Here is a 19,656-nt window from a genome sequence, read left to right as displayed (position 1 = left end):
TTACCAGTGACGATATTGTGAGGGAGAATTTTGTGCTTGACTTACCAGTGACGATACTGTGGGGGACAATTTTATGCTTGACTTACCAGTGACAATACTGTGGGGGACAATTTTATGCTTGACTTACAAGTGAAAATACTGTGGGGGACAATTTTGTGCCTGACTTACCAGAGACGATACTGTAGGGGACAATTTTATGCTTGACTTACCAGTGACGATACTGTGGGGGGAAATTTTATACTTGACTTACCAGTGACGATACTGTGGAGGACAATTTTATGCTTGACTTACCAGTGACGATACTGTGGGGGGCAATTTTATGCTTGACTTACCAGTGACGATATTGTAAGGGAGAAGTTCAAGCTAGACTTACCAGTGACCATATTGTGAGGGAGAATTTTGTGCTTGATTTACCAGTGACGATACTGCGGGGGACAATTTTATGCTTGACTTACCAGTGACAATACTGTGGGGGACAATTTTATGCTTGACTTACCAGTGAAAATACTGTGGGGGACAATTTTGTGCCTGACTTACCAGTGACGATACTGTGGGGGAGAATTTTATGCTTGACTTACCAGTGACGATACTGGGGGGGAGAATTTCGTGCTGCAGCTTCCCGCTGTTTCTTTGTCAGGACAAATTCCTGTAGCCTCTGTTTAACTTCTGAAGATGCTATGGCACCTATGACAACAACGTAATGATAAGTTACCCCCAAAGTTAAATGTGATCTAGAACTTTCGCCTTCTGTTATCACTAAGATGGAAAGATAATTTAATTCACTTTGCATAAGTGTTAAGAATATCTGAATCAATAACTCATAGCAACAATGTTATTACCATCCCAACAGATTTGCACTTTTGGTAGAATTGTGATTTGTTTGTTTTTTTTTTTCTTTTCTGGAAATTCAACAAAACCTGGTAAGTCCTAAATAGTTCTAATAATAGTTACTGACATTTTGGTCAAACACCCCAAATCAATAACAAGCTGTTTTATCCTTACTTTCTTCATTCTTGTTTTTATTCTTTATCTGTTCTAATCGTTCCTTTTCCAGGAGTTCTTTTTCAAGCCTGTGTTGTTCCTCCAGTTTCTTCTGTTGTTCAATAAACTCCTGCTGTTTTTGGAGTAGAACAAGGTGCTGAAAAGGGAGATAATTCACACAAATTAACATACTATGGTTAATTGAACAAATTCAGCAACAAATTAATCTCATAATTCTGTAGTCTTCATTAAACAGATTAAACAAGTCTTTCTTTCTGAAATTACATTGCGAAGAATAAAACATAATGAAGGCACTTTCACTGGTAATAAGGTAAAATCAATAAATTCCCCAAAATCGCTTTTTTTAATTTGCATATTACACACTGGCCAAAGACCTCAAAATTCCACTTAATGTTGTTTTCTTTGTTGAACAAAGTAAAAGGTCAGTATTCAGTACTAACTTCTGCAGGCTAATTTGATTTGCCTTACATGTGAAATCCATTATATAAGTCAGATATAAATATCCCAGTGTCTGATCTCCTTAATGACACCAGCAGAAGACAAATAGCTTAGCCAAAAATATCTCCTGGTCATAAAGCGTACATGAACTGCCACATTAAATTATATCAACATCACGGCCTTGCATCTATTGGAGCTAATGAGAGATCTAGCTAAACATCTTCCAAAAAATCAATGTTATCTTGTATTTTCATCCAGTTCTCTGGTTCTAAATGTGGCCATGTATTGCTAAAAATGGATTCTGCACTCAGCCTCGTACTCTTGTAAATAATAAGTGAAGAACTGATCGACCAATAAGACTGGCTTTAAATCAAGCCCACACATTCTATATTAAAGCTATTAGGTGAAAGGTAGTCAAATCCCTGAGAAAAACAGATAAAGTCTTCCATTAATTGAAGTGAAATCTTTTTAGCTGTGTTGTTTTGACTGAAAGCCAATGAATAACATTTCTCAAAGCATTAACAAATGAGAATCTTACCAGAGTCAACTGAGGTCAAAGACCAATTCACAAAGATTTCCAGTCCAACCAGTATAATATACATTTTTATTCTGGATGTCTTTAAAGGTCAAGTGGTAAAGTCTCAACAAAACAGGCTTCAAAGGTCAAAGGCCATGAGGTCTATCAGTAAAATGGCTAAGGTCAAAGGTTTTCTTTGAGCAATACCGTATTCACTTTTTTTGAACGTCAAAGGTCAAGTACAGTTTGTACAGTTTTTTTTTTAACCAGAGGTCAAGAGAATAATTTTACATCCTAAGTAGCCTGTTTCTTGTTCAATGACCACAGGATAATACATTTCCAGTATCCTTCTGACCTTGACCTTTTCACCATTGACTTTGATAAACTCATTTAATATATCTTTTACAATGGGACACACGTTTTTTAATAAATATCTGTGTGTTACTTGACCTTGAGATTCCCTGACATCACACACTATATACCTACCATGTTGACCTTGATGTGTTCCTGTAGCTGCTGTTCATGTTCCTGTGCTAACTGTTGCTGTTGTTGTTGGAACTGTTGTAGTAGCAGCTGTTGTTGCAGATCCTGTTGGTGTTTTAGTGATGCTATCTGTTGCTGTAGCTGTTGGTCCACCAAATAGTTACTTTGTGGCGGGCGACGGCTCAACACAGGGGAGGCAAGCGGAGACGGGGTGATTTCTGATATTATAAACAGTATAACAATTAATTTATTTGTCTTTTCCTTAATGAAACAAAAAGAGTATTCATATGGGTTTTAAATTGAAAATTTTCAGCATTTTTCAATGTGTATGCAACAAGCCAACTGTAAAATATGTACATAATAGTACAATAATCACAGCAGTAATTAATAAAACAATCCAATCTAACTGTATGTTGGGTTAATTCTAAATAAATCAGTGACAGTCACCTAGAGCTAGGGTTATATGTCAATGTCATATAAATGTTTGTCTCTGAATGCCATCTAGAGTATGATTACAGATATCAGTATGATTATGAAGAATTAGAAATATGCTATAGGTAGAAAAAGCCACAAAAATACCACATTTCAAGAGAAGCTGGTAATGTTAACGGTCTATAAATCCAGAGTACCAGTAGAAAACCATCAACCTGTGGTTAGTACCTCACTAGCAACTGCATTATGAAGATTTCAAGCCCAATGCCACCCAGAGGGGGGGGGGATTGGGTTACTGGTAATATTTCTGAACAAAGTGACCAATGAACAACTTGACCAATGAACACCTTGACCATTCAGACACCTGACTGCCTACATGTCCTAAAATGATCCGGACTGTATACAGTATATACAGGATGTTAAACAAAACAAACCTACTATAGGGGTCACAGCAGTGGAGTGAATCAGGTGTCAGATATATATGAGGCCCATATAAGGCATAACACTGACAGGTACAAATTGTAGGTCAGTGATTTTTCTCCAACACATCTAGCGTCTAGCTGATGTTCAGGATTGTAGCTGTAAGCCAGAATGCTACTCATTTAGTATTACACACATATATATATACCACATTTTTATATATGTATTCCAGGAATCGGGCAGAAACCATAACAGTCATATCCTGTTAGTGCTAGGCACCAAGTTTATCATTACATAAATCATGCACCACATACTAATTTTTAAGCATATTTTAAAAGTTCACATGTAACTCATAGCAGATTTATTAATTTATTTAAAATGAATCTGATAGTTAGCTCAAATCAGGATTCATTTTTCCTAGTTTGTGATATAATTTAGCTTGAACAGCTTTATGTAAAAGAGGAGAATATGAATTAGATTACAAATGGCTGAATTGCTGAATGAGATAAACATCTGTAACTACATTTAAAACTAGGATGCCATGATGTGATGAAGCAACAGGATGTATTAAGACCAACAAGGGTAAGACTATGTCTCTTGTTTGATATTGGGGGGAGGGGGCATGAGTTTCTTTTCTGTATGATATATAAAGCTTACATGTGAGGTTCACATGAGATGAGGCAATAGCCACAGAACAGGTGACCTATAGTTTGGACGTTCATGTAGAGAGACTTCCTCGTTCTAACTCTGAGACCAAATCATAAAAGATCAACTACATGCCAAGTAGAACACAAACAAGTTATATTGTAGTTTTATAATGATTTTCTATTTCTTCTGTAAATCATAGATTCAATATTTGTCATTTCTCTGTGCTAATGTTGCCTGCATGATAGTAAATTTGTCAAACCAGTGGTTGTGATTTCTATTCTATTGGGGTGTTATCTGTATTTTTTTTTTAATTTCTCTTACTTTTCCATTTTATCTTGTCAAAATTATTTATTGTATCTCAGAAAGATGAAACAGAAAATAAACAGCAATGAAGACGGAAAATAACCAAAGCTTAAAATTGTCTGAGAAACATAAACAATAGCTAATCTCAACCTCCAAAGAGTTCTATCAGGACCATGTGAACAGACCTGTACCAGACAACTCTTTGGAGATTCCATACAGACTGGCTGTTTTGCTGAATCATTTCGTTCTCACATCCAGATCATACTTACTCTTGCTATGGAAGCTGTGATGTACTGGGCATCCAGCAAACCGAGATTTTCTCCTGTGGTACATTTTACCACTTCGGTATCGTATTACATCCATTTCTCAAACAAACACTATAATAAAAATTTTAATCACTTTCCATAGGGACTCCAAATGGTATCCAAAATAACAATGTAATATCGGAAAATGAACATAGAGTTGGTCACTAATTTTCACTCAAGGCATATCTTTTTACTGACAAAATATCACTTTACATGAATTAATCCTCACTCATGTTGTCATATACTGAGAAAAGAACAGCTCATCAAATATGTATATCATCTCTTATCAAATTAGAAAAAAAAAAACAAACGCTCAAATCCGATGACATTTAACCATCCATCATGAAAGAAATCTTATTCTTTTGTCACGCACCATATGTAACCACCGAAAAAAACATCCATAGAACTCAACAACTGTACCAGGTATAAATAATATTCCGGAGTCAGGATTATTTCATCAATAGAATTGGCTATTTCCTGAAACCATCTGCCTTACACATGGACGCTCCTATACTGTCATATAAGTAAGTGTGGCGATCACCACCAAACTAGGTGGTAAACGTGACGTTCCTGGCGAGCTTATATATAAATAAGCTTTATATCCTGGGGCTGTCATCTCTAATATACATACGCCATATCTGCCTACCTGCTCAGGTGCATTTTTAGGGTTGGATCATATCTCTATTTTGTCTTAATGAATCATTAACGATGCAAATCTTTTCAACATGCATGAATTAATAAAGCATAATGATGTAAATCTGAAATAATGAGTGTAATGTGATTTTTTGTAGTTATCTATTTCTGTTGATAGCGAGATATACAGTGTACGACTGACATCTGTGTATATTTTTAGAGATGAGTCCGGTCAATTCCAATATGATATATGATGCTGAGTCTACCAAGCTATATGACCAGATCAAATCCTTTCAGTTAGAAAATAAAGGAAGCTGAGTTGATTTCATCCAAATCAAAGCTATAATGTTTGAAACTTCTTTAAAATAAACTTAAGAGAATGTGTAGCCGTCAATGCATGCTTTCTCACTTCTTGTTTATATTGACAGAGTTCAAGAGTATCACCTTGGCATCCACCTGTGGATGTTTAAATTGAGGAACTTCAAGAGCATCATCTATAATTGTCTATAATGAATCAATGGAGGACATCTAATGAATCAATGGAAGACAAATGTAATGAGTCAATGGTAGGTATCTAGATAATAACTCTGTCATGGGGAGGTGTCTACCACAAGTCTGATCAGGGGAGGCATCTATAATGTGTCTGTTGAGAGGAGGCTTCTACCAAAGGTCTGTCGTGGAGGTTTTACCACAAGTCTTATCAGGGGAGGCGTCTATAATAAGTGAATGGGAGGTGTCTATCATGAGTGTCAAGGGGAGGCGTCTACCACAAGTCTGATCAGAGGAGGACATACGTGATAGACATAAACATATAACATGAAGGAATTAACTCCACAAAGTAATCTTCCTGTATTCTGGCTTGGAATAAATATGTAGCATGTTGAAATACTATATTCATCTGACACTCATTCTATCCCCAAATCTAACTAAATACATAGGTATGATATTTCGTGTCTAGGCTCTATGGAGAATTGATATGTGATCACAGTTGTAATAACAGTGTATTACACTTATGTGTTATACCTCTACCCCCAACATATATAGACACACAATCCTCGGTAAAATCGGTAAAATCGTTTTTCACTACATCCATTCAGCATGTCAATAAACTGGAGAGGCTCTGATCAATGTTGAGAGTATATTTGGCTGTGATTGTTGAATCTTTGCCAACTGTTTCTGGAGGTATTCATGATCCACCTTTGTTATGTGTATATATATATATAGTGCTTTGTAATTAGTTTTGAATACCCCTACATCAAATTAACCTGTTTTGATCAGGTATAAGTGACGTCTTTAGATTTTACATGACAAAAGCAGACATTTGTTCTAGTTAGTACCCAAGGTCAGTTTTTATATTTCATTCAAAACAACACACTTTGTTATGTGATTTTTTTCTAAATTTGTAATCATACATTTCAAAATATACTGAATCATGGTCAAAAGATATGAAATTCTCATCCATTAACGTAGTGAATTAGTTGAGATTGCTGTACAGAGCTCTTTCTGTAAGTATCAAAGATAGAGTTAATTGTTTTTAAATGTACCAAATGTAACACAATTATCTGTGTAAATCAACCAATGCCCACCTCTTATATCAGACCCCCATACAACTTAATTATATACAACAGCATCTTCCCTACAAATTAACGTATTTAAAATTCAAACGAGGGGAAGCTAATTGGTTGGTTGGTTGGATCAATCTGGTTTCTTAAGAGATAATAGACAGTACTGTTTGTGTATTTTACAACTGCATGAAAAAGTACAAGAACCTTACAATAATTTGACTTTTGTTTTAACATTTAATATTTAATATAAATAAATTTACAGTAAATACATTTGAAAACAAATGTTATGCAATGTTTTAATCACACCATAAAAACATAAAGTGAGAACTATAACAGGCTGTTAACAGCTGACCTGGCTAAAAAAAATCGATCTAAAATAATATTTAACAGTGAAACATCATGTCATCAAAATTCCAATGATACTATTTCTTACCTGGATCAAACCTCCCTCGTGACATGAAAGCAAACATCTTGAGAAATTTTTATCCCAAACTCACTGAAAGTGCACAACTGTACATGTCTTAAAGATAACAAGCTGAATGAAATACATGTACAAACACAGCTAGCCTTCTGGTGAGGCCCAGCTGCACTCAGCGTAAAAACAGCTCTTTATGTCCGATAAACAAACTCTACTCTGACGAATAGGATATCACTACTTGAAAAAGCTTGTCGGATTCGCCAATCTGTGACGTAAATGGTTTTATTTACAAGCACCAAAGCATGCCTGGAGCTGCATGTTATAAACACTTCTAGTCTTGGGGTCATGTGATGAGAAAATGTATTAGGCACGAACAAGCAACGTTTATTTATATATATAACAATACAGAAATTGTGTGTGTGTATATATGTGTTGTGTTAGTAGACTTTAACTATACATACCCTTACCTGTTAGAAATCTTTATATGTATATATACTTATATTATTGATGTCTTTGTTTCCCTTACAAAATGATCATAAAAGCTTGTAGAATTCTCCATTCACTATGTGTAAAGTGGTTGGTGATGTCAAATGTTCTGGGGTTATGGGCGCCATTTAATATTGGCGTTGATCAATGATGACATCTAATTCTATGGTTGTATTAGACTGTATGGCTGAGTGGGTATTTTAGTGATAAAGACTCGCTACCTCATTTACCCGAGTTTTAATATTTGATGGCTCATCTCTGTCAAATGGGTATTAAAACAAGTAGAGCTGTATGTTTTCACATTCTGACATCACCCACATAAATAAAATGGATAGTCACACATCCAATTCTGTCTGTGCATATCACAGAGTAACCTCCCTTGCAGGTAGGTAATCATTGTGACGTCAGTAGTTTTGTCATGCTGTTTTGACGCTACACATGCAAACACATGATGTCACAATCAATACCTACCCATAATGGCAAAAAAGTATGCAATATGCAAATACAGAAAAGTGCAGGCCTAAGCTGACTCTATATGCTAAATATAACGTATACACTTCCATTAGACTGGCCACCAGAAGTTGTTGAAAAGATAGTCTCCACAATACTTGACTCTCTGCCTAGTTTAGAATTTAGGAATTGCACATCTTGCAGAGACAAAAATGATAAAATTGTAATTTTCAAATTTTATTGATGATTTGAATATTCTAGAGTCTGGTGATGACCCTTACACATTAATACCATTCCAACATAACTTGAAAATCCTACACTTTGACTGATTTTAAATCAAAACCTAATAAAGCTGCCAGCGCCAGTTCATGACGTCATGTCTTTGTTCTCATCTATGACTTTACTCAAAGGGCACAAATGCCTCACAGTGTTGTCCAGAGAAGGAATATTGACCTTGCTTACTTTCCCCAAAAGGGGATAGTGCACAAGCCGAAAGGTGAGAGCAAACTTTGCAAGGCCTTGCAAGTTAATGCATTCACACCTTGACATTAAAATTATGTTTCTTCCTTCCTTACATAAGTCTAGAAATATATTTGAAGAGCTACCTATTCTTTTATATTTTATTATCATGATACATTTGAAACAAACTGCTGTAAGGTACATATGACGTCTGTGTAATACCCAACATCAAGCAATGTCTGACTTTACTGACAGAGTACTTTACCTGAAACTTCGTTGCACTATACTGCGAGTGTGTATTAAGTACATAAATGTCACAACACCAAATTTCTAGTAAACATCCGTTTGTGTAATCTAATTCTTATACAATTGTAGTGGTCCTTGTAACTCTGTGGTGTGTATATAAGTATGACTAGCACCTGTTGTTTCACTAACCTTGATTAACGACCCACAGGTAAAGAAATGACAGATGTATATAAAGAATCTTACCTGGTCATTGAGAAGGCTAAAAGTCAATCTTAATATACATAATTTGTAATAAGTTTCTTCATGTACAGTTTCATTATGCTGAACGGTTGATGTGTCCAAATGAAACCTCGCAATAGTCAGCATCTTTAAGTAAACCAAAAACTATAATCTCTTTACATTGTGTTTTCTGAATGCCACTACATTTATAAATAAACGATTAAATCAATTACTCATACAGATGATCCCTTTTACAAAATCTAGTGTAGTTATAGTCAAACACGAATCCTCCACTATGGGGAAGCATACACCACACACCATCCCCTCCACAGTGGGGAACCCCTATGAACCCATTCCAGCCTTATTAAGACCCTATGAGCCCATTCCAGCCTCACCATTCTAGCCTCTGAGCCCAATCCAGCCTCACCAAGACCCCCTATGAACCCATTCCAGCCTCTGAGCCCATTCCAGCCTCACCAAGACCCTCACAGCCCATTCCAGCCTCACCAAGACCCTCATAGCCCATTCCAGCCTCACCAAGACCCTCATAGCCCAAGACCCTCATAGCCCATTCCAGCCTCACAAAGACCCTCATAGCCCATTCCAGCCTCACCAAGACAATCATAGCCCATTACAGCCTCACCAAGACCCCTATGCACCCATTCCAACCCCACCAAGAGCCCTATGAGCCCATTCCTGCCTTACCATGACCCCTATGAGCCCATTCTATCCCCACCAAGACTCTCATGAGCACTTTTAACTGTCCATCCTTACCAAGACACACTGAGCCCCACCAAGTGTATGGCCAAGTGTAAAAACAAATACTGTTAAAAAGTGTAATACATTCTTATAGACCACAAGAAGAGTACAATATTTTAGTGTTTTTTATCATCACTTTGATGCTTATATTGATAGATACATGCCGACTGTGGGATACTAACCTTATTAGAACCAAATAAAGAGAGTTGATGTTCTTCAAAACAGACATCTTTGAAAACAACTCTCTATGAACATACACAATTTAGTCATATAAACATATATCATGTCTTTTTCAAATGCTTTTAATGACAGTTAACTACCCTGTTCTGTATAAACTACATCTTGATAATGGAGATATAACAGTTTCCATCCTACACTCCCTGCTTATCTAAACAAAACTTCCTTTTAATAATTGTCAATGACCACCCATTTTATGATAAATCAGTCTTCTATTGTTACATATAGTTATCAATTTTTATTACACCTGTTTTTTGCCTGCACATTATAATTCTACACCATGGTTTATATTCTATTTAAATAGAAAACACATTTACATTTTCACTGTGTATAGATTTTGACCTTTTATCTTGCAACAAATTACTTACGTACCAAACATAATTGAATTTAACCTTTTTACAGATATTGCCTACATGGCATTATAGCCACTGAACATAGACATTTTCTATAGCATGCTTCCACAAATAAAGTATTAATAGATCAATTATGTCTGTTATCAATAAAACATTCGAATTGATAACATCAATTTATACAATTATATTGAAAGCATAACGGCATAATTTGATCAATGCAACATTTCTTCTCTATCATTGAACTTAATATACTTTAATTTTCACAATAATAGTGCATTTGCATGTAGAACAGTATCTAATAGTGTTTCTAATTTTAATACAACTGGAAATTTCACCTTTTAAAGTTTTGCAATATCTTCCAGAAATATGAGCTGTACTTATATTGTAGATAAGATATCCTTTGCTTAAAAGGTACAGCTCAAAACTTATTGGTCAGCCAAAAAATATGATTTTACCCCTTTTTATTACAATTCAAGCAGGATTCATACCGAGTCATTCCCTTATAACCATTAAGATTAGCTAATAGAGTGTCCAGTTATTGTTTTGGGAGGTTCTGGGTTTGGACCAGACCTGCCTTATATTGAGTTACAAAATTGTCAAGGTTTTCAAACAATGGTTATATATAATATGTGATGTTTAATTTAATTTGTTTTGTTAATTGTGTTAAACAATCTATATGTTTAAAGGTAGAAACACTCTGGAGTACTCAAAGAAATCCACGAAAGAGGATGTCTTAATACCTGCAATGTGATTTCTCACATTGAAAGTGTGACATACAACCCAAAGGTTACAGCAACTTACAAGTGACTTACAACCTTAAGGAAGTCACTTACAAGTGACTTACAACCCAAAGGTAGTCACTTACAAGTGACTAATACACCCAAAAGGTAGTCACTTACACCCAAAAGTAGTCACTTACAACCCTAAGGTAGCCACTTACAAGTGACTTACAACCCAAAGGTAGTCACTTACAAGTGACTTACAACCCAAAGGTAGCCACTTACAAGTAAATTACAACCCAAAAGTAGCCACATACAAGTGAATTACAACCCAAAGTAAGTCACTTACAAGTGAATTACAACCCAAAGTTAGTCACTTACAAGTGACTTACAACCCAAAGTTAGCCACTTACAAGTGACTTACAACCCAAAGGTAGTCACTTACAAGTAAATTACAACCCAAAGTTAGTCACTTACGAGTGACTTACAACCCAAAGGTAGTCACTTACAAGTGAATTACAACCCAAAGGTAGTCACTTACAAGTGAATTACAACCCAAAGGTAGTCACTTACAAGTGAATTACAACCCAAAAGTAGCAACTTACAAGTGAATTACAACCCAAAGTAAGTCACTTACAAGTGACTTACAACCCAAAGGTAGCCACTTACAAGTGAATTACAACCCAAAGTAAGTCACTTACAAGTGACTTACAACCCAAAGGTAGCCACTTACAAGTAAATTACAACCCAAAGTCAGTTAACTTACAAGTAACTTACAACCCAAAGGTAGCCACTTACAAGTGAATTACAACCCAAAAGTAGCCACTTACAAGTGAATTACAACCCAAAGGTAGTCACTTACAAGTGAATTACAACCAAAGTAGTCACTTACAAGTGAATTACAACCCAAAGTAGTCACTTACAAGTGAATTACAACCCAAAGGTAGTCACTTACAGTGAATACAACTAGTGAATTACAACCCAAAGTAGCAACTTACAAGTGAATTACAACCCAAAGTAAGTCACTTACAAGTGAATTACAACCCAAAGGTAGCCACTTACAAGTGAATTACAACCCAAAGTTAGTCACTTACAAGTGACTTACAACCCAAAGGTAGTCACTTACAAGTGAATTACAACCCAAAGTTAGTCACTTACAAGTGAATTACAACCCAAAGTTAGTCACTTACAAGTGACTTACAACCCAAAGGTAGCCACTTACAAGTGAATTACAACCCAAACATAGCCACTTACAAGTGAATTACAACCTAAAGGTAGTCACTTACAAGTGAATTACAACCCAAAGGTAGTCACTTACAAGTGAATTACAACCCAAAGGTAGTCACTTACAAGTGAATTACAACCCAAAGGTAGTCACTTACAAGTGAATTACAACCCAAAGGTAGTCACTTACAAGTGAATTACAACCCAAAGGTAGTCACTTACAAGTGAATTACAACCCAAAGGTAGTCACTTACAATCCAAAGGTAGTCACTTACAAGTGAATTACAACCCAAAGTTAGTCACTTACAACCCAAAGGTAGTCACTTACAAGTGAATTACAACCCAAAGGTAGGATATGATGGCAGACTGAAGCTAGAAGACATTAACCATGAGGTATAGAGTTAGAAATCTCAATGTCCTACACAGAACCATATACACATGTAGATCACTTAGACTCATCCATTATGCAGGTTTGATCTGTGGATCATAAAGAATTAAATGTCTATTTTCAGACTATTTATAGAACTAACTTTTCAGATTGTATCAATGCAAGTTTAATCAGGATCATTTGTCCATAATATGGATAAGAAATAATCATTTTAGGCTCAAAACAACGATTCTTTTCATGTAGATATTTGATGCTATTTATACATTGGTACAGAACCATAGTAAGCCCTCCACAAGGTAAGGAGATGGTCCCAGACAGAAGTCTGATAAATACCAGATAACAAGTACACACCTTCCTCAGATGTCAATTATTCTCGTTTGTAACGATTTTGATGTATGGACGAGAGATTTGAATCCGTCTATGAGATATATAGTCAAGACACCAGTCTTTACACTGATTAATTAGTGTCGGCTTACTTTAGCTGTAGCTTATCTGTCACAGGACCAATTAAAGTCAAAAGCCTTCAAACTTTACAGTTCAGAATTTCAAAAAAAATTCTGAAAAATCTTAATTTATAGTCGATTGGGTTTTTTTATGAGACTGTTGATGTAAATATTGTTGAGTTATTTCAAGTAAATTTATAAATCTTTAGTTAAATAAGTGTTTCACATATATCCAGCTAAACTATTGTCACTATTTGTATGTGTACTTATATTAATGATATACATTTTGCACCATAACCAATGGCCAACATTGACCATGATAAAGTAAAATAAATTTGATGAATACTGAAATCCTGCTGTATTTTGCAACAATGTATGAAACGCTTTATTTTTCCTTGAGCGGGGCGGCCTATAAACTACACAAACAGAAATGACCAGTAACAAAAGAAAGCAACAACCCGATATATTTATTGCTTTCATCATAAACCCTCTTATTCATCTGTGCTAATGACAGACAATAAGAATGTTACATCTATGGCACATAACATTAGCATCAAATTGTATTCCTATAAACAACCCCTCTATATACGTGTTATAGCCAACCCAGATCTCCGAGCTGAAGGTCCCAATGATAGAACAATAGGCAGCGATTCTATCGACCTGCCATATTCTATTGGAAAAGGCAGGCAATTATCGTCAGCAGTGCTATACCCCCTGCTGTGAAGTGAAAGGACATACTACTTATCTCTAATAATACATCCAGGTATATAACGAGAGATCGTTAACAGGTGTGCTCTACCTTCCTATCATAACCTACTACAATAGATACGTATCACAGGCAGATGAAGCAGGAATCGGCCTCAGTTTAAAAAAAACCCAGCCCTTACTTTGATCTACCATCAAATATCAACATCTATTACACAACCTTTAACAGGTACCCAGATCCACTATCTAGAACAGACAATGTCATGGCGTTGTGCAGGGAATACCCTTATTACCATATTGATTGTTATCAAATAACATCACTTATTATGACATTATTGTACAGGTATAAATGCTATCGGCTAAATGCTGCGAGTTTCAGTTTGCATGATTCATGCTTTTTGTGTTGAAATAATCCACCTGTGTAAAGTGACATTTTTTTTCCACTTGTGAGGTACTAATTTACAGGAATCAGTCTCCCGTGCTTAAACATGGCTTTTATTTTAGAGGTGAGGAATAGTTTGACAGTAATATTAAGGACAATAATGCAAGCTTAGAACAGAACACTTACTTTATCGCCTTCAATGTCAGCTAGGACTTTATGTACTGGTAAGACAAATTTGGAATGTTTTGAGGTAACTTACCCGTCTTCCGACTGACCGGGGAGAAGTGGTTGTTTATTTCCATTGTAGAATCATGTGGACCAATGGGATCTGAAAAATACAAAATTGAAAGTAACATTAGTATTGAAACTTTAAGTGAAAGACTTAAAAAACTTTTAAAACAATTAGTATCATTACCCAATCAGAATACCGTAACACTATATGCCTTAAATTATCACCTCAATGTTGTATCAATGGAGAATCTTTTTTTTTTTTAGCACTGAATGGCATGGTCATGAAATTAAAAAATATAAAGTTTTGAAATGACTCGGCTATAGATATAGAGGTTGCAATGTTTGCAAGAAGTTCAAAGCAACGCTACTCCAATAGTGGAAGTAATGAAGATCATTCAATGGCAAGCCTTAACCATTGAATTTATACCACTTAATTCAAAAGTCACCGTGACCGGTGACGTAGACAAGCTAACACGTCAATTGTGAAAATGAATTTGTGAAAACGTGTATTTGAACAATAGGAATAAATAGAATGATGTTTCCACACACATTCATAAACAATTGAGCTTCCAAAAACTTACATATAATATAAAGTGTTGTACGCATGTCAGAGATCTTGATATGAAAATGTTCAAACCAATACATTCAATCAGACAGGATTCACAGACATCTTCCACCCACTTAAAATATATTTCTGTTTATTTATTTTTGGTGATCCTGATCTAGTTCAGGCGAGCGACAATTATATATTTTCATTGAGATTGAAAGTGGCGCATACTCTTATGGGAGTTCATAAACTTTTGAAAATTATATCACTGAAAAATATAACTAATTGTAAATAATGGCGCAATAAAATATCAATGAACTATGCTATGTTGTATTATTGTTACATGGGACTGAAATAAATGTATTTGTACATAAAAATGTATGTTGACCACAGATTTTGCGTCTGATGAAACTGTAATTTGAAGAATTTCTCTATTCCCTGAAGATTTCAATTTAACCTGGTTTGACTGTGTATTATCCCATCATATCCTAAAAAAGGTTTTAATTTATTCCTAAAATAGCTTTCACCCTCAAGTATAAGATGAAACTGAATTTATGGCAAAATGTCAAAAATTTATTAAAATAAATGAATACTTCATCATTATTGATGACAATGTATCACTTTAAAATGTTAATTCAATACGTTAATGCTTTAATTTCTGTGTTTAAAATCAAATGCATATTTAATGGAATGGGGTCTGTCATTTCTTCATATTTATTCTCAGCTCGTTAATTAACGACATATCTTGGATAAGTACTTTCAATTATCACTCAATCAAATACAATATGATTCTGCACTTCAATTTTAAAATTTTTTTTTAGTAATCCTTATAATATTCAAATGCTCATATGGTTTTTGAAGTCAATCCTTTTAATACTCAAATGCTTATGAATGTTTAATTAATCTACCAGAGAATTTGCAACACCATGGAGACAGAACAATGAGCAACAAGAGATCCAAGAGGGATCTAAGCGCCCACCAAAGAATGATCTACGTCTGACAATGGAAAGAGGGATCTTTTCTCTGCTTTTCAAACTTTTTCAAACATACTACATATAAAATTTGAGACAGATCGCTTCAGTAATTTCTGGGAAATAGCGGTAACAAACTTCAACTATCAAAATCCAAGATCGCTGCTTGGCGGCCATCTTGTAGATCGATTGGTCCCAAAATGGTTCAAACACATGTGCCCTATTTATTTTCTTTATAATTTTAATGTTTCAAAAACGGTACATATTTGATTGTCTAAACATATTTTACATCACTTTAATCTTATGGTATAAGTAAGCTGCTGGTATGTATACCACACTTATGAACTAAACCTAAATTTCCACCCCTCCCTACCGATCTGGTACATCTTTCCCTTCCAAACCTACATTTTATATGCTAGTCCATTTTTTTCTTTGCTTATGTCCGATTTCTTTAATATTCATTGCTTCATCTTCATTTATCATAGGCTGACAACAACATAAATGTCAGGCATTCACATGCTTCAGGAATGTCACTGTCATTCATATCTTACATTGAAATGTAACCTCTATAACCTTTCACCTTCGCCCTCTTTAGACTCTGTACCAGCTATAAAGAATTTGTCATGAGTCAAAAATGAAGATATAGACGGTTATGTTCAGTATAGTAAACTGCCCAAAGAAGATTTTGAACAAGCAACCCAGAGGTGAACTAACAGGGATATAAAAACAGCATGGAAAAAAATGAATACCATGGCCCAAAGAATTCAAATCAAATCAATTTAAGAAAATTTAATATCACAAAAAGTAAATAAACAAGTTGTTTTTATCACCTTCACAATGGAGTGACAAACATATATACTGTAGCCTGCAATTAACTTGGCTCAGTTCCGTTCAGCTCATTAAACTTTGTTTTTATCATAACAAGCAACATAGTAAACCACAGAGGATTTGATCCAAGGAAAATATCTAATTATAGTACATGCTTATTACATAGCTCATAATTACCAATATGATTGTGGAGATAAGATAGCTTATTACATACTTTATGAGCCTGTGTATACACAAATACACAGGTAAATATATAGATAGTCTACGACCACTACTGCAATACACATATAGGTAATATATACCAGCTTAACAATATTCCCTTTGACCCACAAATGTAGGTTACAGTGTTATCCAAACTCCTTGAGGGAGCAATCTTTATTTAAATTTTTACGACAGATATGCTAATCAAATGTGTAATTAATTCAAAAATTAAATGGTATACATGTTTTTTGTCAGTGAAATCATTTCAATGACGTCATACCAATTACTGTAGTATATTTCTATATATACCCCTATGTGAAATGTTACCATTCAAATTTGTACATTCCACTATCTTCTATAACATTTAGGGGTGACCTTGGTAACAGACACAACAACTTCTGACCACTTATAGCCATATCACGATTACATAGTTTGATAATATTCCCTATTCTATTCCAATTAAAATTTGTGATAAAGTTTTGATATTCATACACATTTACGATTTAGAATTAAATCAAACTGCTTGTGCATGATTGCTACTGATTACTGATTATCTCCCTTGATTTCTTTTCAATTATTGGCAAAAAATATTCAAACTATAATTAAAACATTGATGTATTTCTTAATCTGAAAAAATCTAACAAGAAATAAATGTTATTGGTTGATTTATTTAAATTCCAGTACTACAAAACTTGTCTGGATGTCACTGGGATCAGAATATTTGGTCAGTATATATAGGTTCTGTTTAATACAGGTTATAAACTTATGCCATACAGTTAAGTCAGAATAGCATGGGATCTGGATTATAGACAAGGGTCGGTTTGGAAAGCTAGGTTATCTTTTGTACCTTCAAGTTCTTCAAAAAGGTGATTCCGTATCAACTAGTCTTACCAGTAAATAATGTACAGCAATGTAAACGCTTAGAAAGGAAACTGGACAACCAAAAAATGCCTGTATATATATGGACCCTGTTCACAGAGGAATGTACACCAGAGAAAAAAACACTGAAATTTTCTTATCTTTAAGTACAGATTTAATAATATAAATGAAAGCTCACTTAACCCCCAGGTAAACGTATCAACTTGAGAATAAATTACAACTAAACCATGCATCCTACCTAGGCGAAATACATATCCAGAACTTAGTACCCAAACATATACATAGAACTTAGTAGTGGATAATTGTAATCCTAGCTCAATGAGATATTATTTGTACTTCCTGAACACTCTATAAATAGCTTATCTAGGTCAGTAGGTCATCAAATATCACCTGCCTTACCATTACCTTTACCTTATTGATCAGCATTATTATAAATCATAATCCTGTTCAAACCTTTTTCTCATGTTGTATATTTTATGAGCAATAACTTTTTTATACAGGTTGCATGAAGTATCAATTGAAATCATACAATCTATGATTTCTATAAGATAATATACGAAGTGATAATGTTCAAAGTAATTTTTACGAAAAACTCCTCATAGATTTTAAGAACTTTCAATTAAACTTCAAACTCATTTACCAATGAACAGCCTTTTCACCATGACCATGCAGATCTAGTTGTATAATTAAACTCCATTATGTTTTCTAATATTTTACATTAAATGTATTGTAGCTTCAATCATGAACAAACTTGTAACCATTCAGTGGTGACCAGTATATTGAATGAGATTGTATTATTGTACACAAACATTAAAACCCTATCAGGGTGTTGACTGATAACTTCCATGTTATTGACCAGATTTTGACCAGTGCTTGCATGCTGTTACAGCTGACCAAAGGCCATTATATTCAGGTATATATATAGAATAATAGCATGTGTTCAAACTTGACTCACTGTCAAAACCTATTAACACTCTACAGCTTGTGTATGTGTGTTCATGTGAAATACACTATAGACTTATAGTGTTATATAGCTCTGGATCAAACTCGACTCCAATATTGTCCATGATATCATCAACAGAATCAAATTAGAAAAGGGAGGTCTAATTAACGAGTCACCTGTGTTACCAATACAGCCAACAAACCACTAAACTGAAAGGGTCATGCAGGTTAATAAACGTGGAATATTGTTGATGATTTAAACATCTTTTTTAATGACCCGGTCTTTGATACTCAATGTTGTCGACTAAATATCAGATTTGTTTGTCTGTAAATCAATCATTACAAACAGGATATGCAAAATTTTGGTTGTCATGGAAACCAAAGCTTCACATGGAAAACAACCACAATCATCACCTGATTGAATTTTCATGAAGTTTCGATTAAAGACTTGCAGAATTAGAGAACTACTGACATTAGACTCTGTTGGGACTATTTAGCCATCACAGTCCCTAGGAACTTTTTGGCCTTGTATGCTGCAGCCCCTTGTCCACAAAAAACCCTGCAAACTATTTCAACAAATCTTTATGAGAACTATTTACTCACCACACATAGTGATCTGTTACATATACCACAAATCTCTAGAAACTACTTGCTGTAGTCAAGTATTACATACATGTTGTTGGTTGTAAATGTAAATGACTATTGATAAATTCAATGTTTAATTCTGTGCTATTATCACACAAAGAAATACAGATATATATATTCATTATTGTTATACCCCTATAAAATAGTTTCAATATAAACTCTATATATTGACAAAAAT

The 19,656-nt window shown here is 34.6% G+C and overlaps 1 protein-coding gene and 1 long non-coding RNA gene across 9 annotated transcripts in view; one reads left to right on the top strand and one right to left on the bottom strand.

The window, feature by feature from the left end:
- The window catches only part of LOC138314828 (histone deacetylase 4-like), a 161,502-nt gene that overhangs the window by 48,280 nt on the left and 93,566 nt on the right, over positions 1-19,656 (bottom strand). For 5 of the 7 annotated variants that reach the window (XM_069255400.1, XM_069255394.1, XM_069255398.1 and 2 more), the window contains 4 exons: positions 14,494-14,562; positions 2,444-2,658; positions 1,003-1,138; positions 579-684 (listed from right to left, as the gene is read on the bottom strand). In XM_069255400.1, coding sequence (XP_069111501.1) covers positions 579-684; positions 1,003-1,138; positions 2,444-2,658; positions 14,494-14,562 — 526 coding nt within the window. Of the gene's footprint in view, positions 1-578; positions 685-1,002; positions 1,139-2,443; positions 2,659-4,512; positions 4,812-7,179; positions 7,522-14,493; positions 14,563-19,656 lie in introns of those variants that run through there. The other 2 variants (XM_069255399.1, XM_069255396.1) reach the window with 2 other exon arrangements.
- The window catches only part of LOC138314829 (uncharacterized), a 29,048-nt gene continuing 12,992 nt past the window's right edge, over positions 3,601-19,656 (top strand). Inside the window, exons 1-2 of one of the 2 annotated variants that reach the window (XR_011207426.1) lie at positions 3,601-3,874; positions 5,610-5,747. This is a non-coding gene — a long non-coding RNA (uncharacterized lncRNA). Of the gene's footprint in view, positions 3,875-5,609; positions 6,068-19,656 lie in introns of those variants that run through there. The other variant, XR_011207425.1, reaches the window with a different exon arrangement.

Source organism: Argopecten irradians, chromosome 2, assembly GCF_041381155.1.
Source record: "Argopecten irradians isolate NY chromosome 2, Ai_NY, whole genome shotgun sequence".
Classification (NCBI taxonomy): domain Eukaryota; kingdom Metazoa; phylum Mollusca; class Bivalvia; order Pectinida; family Pectinidae; genus Argopecten; species Argopecten irradians.
This window is presented reverse-complemented; position numbering and strand designations above follow the sequence as displayed.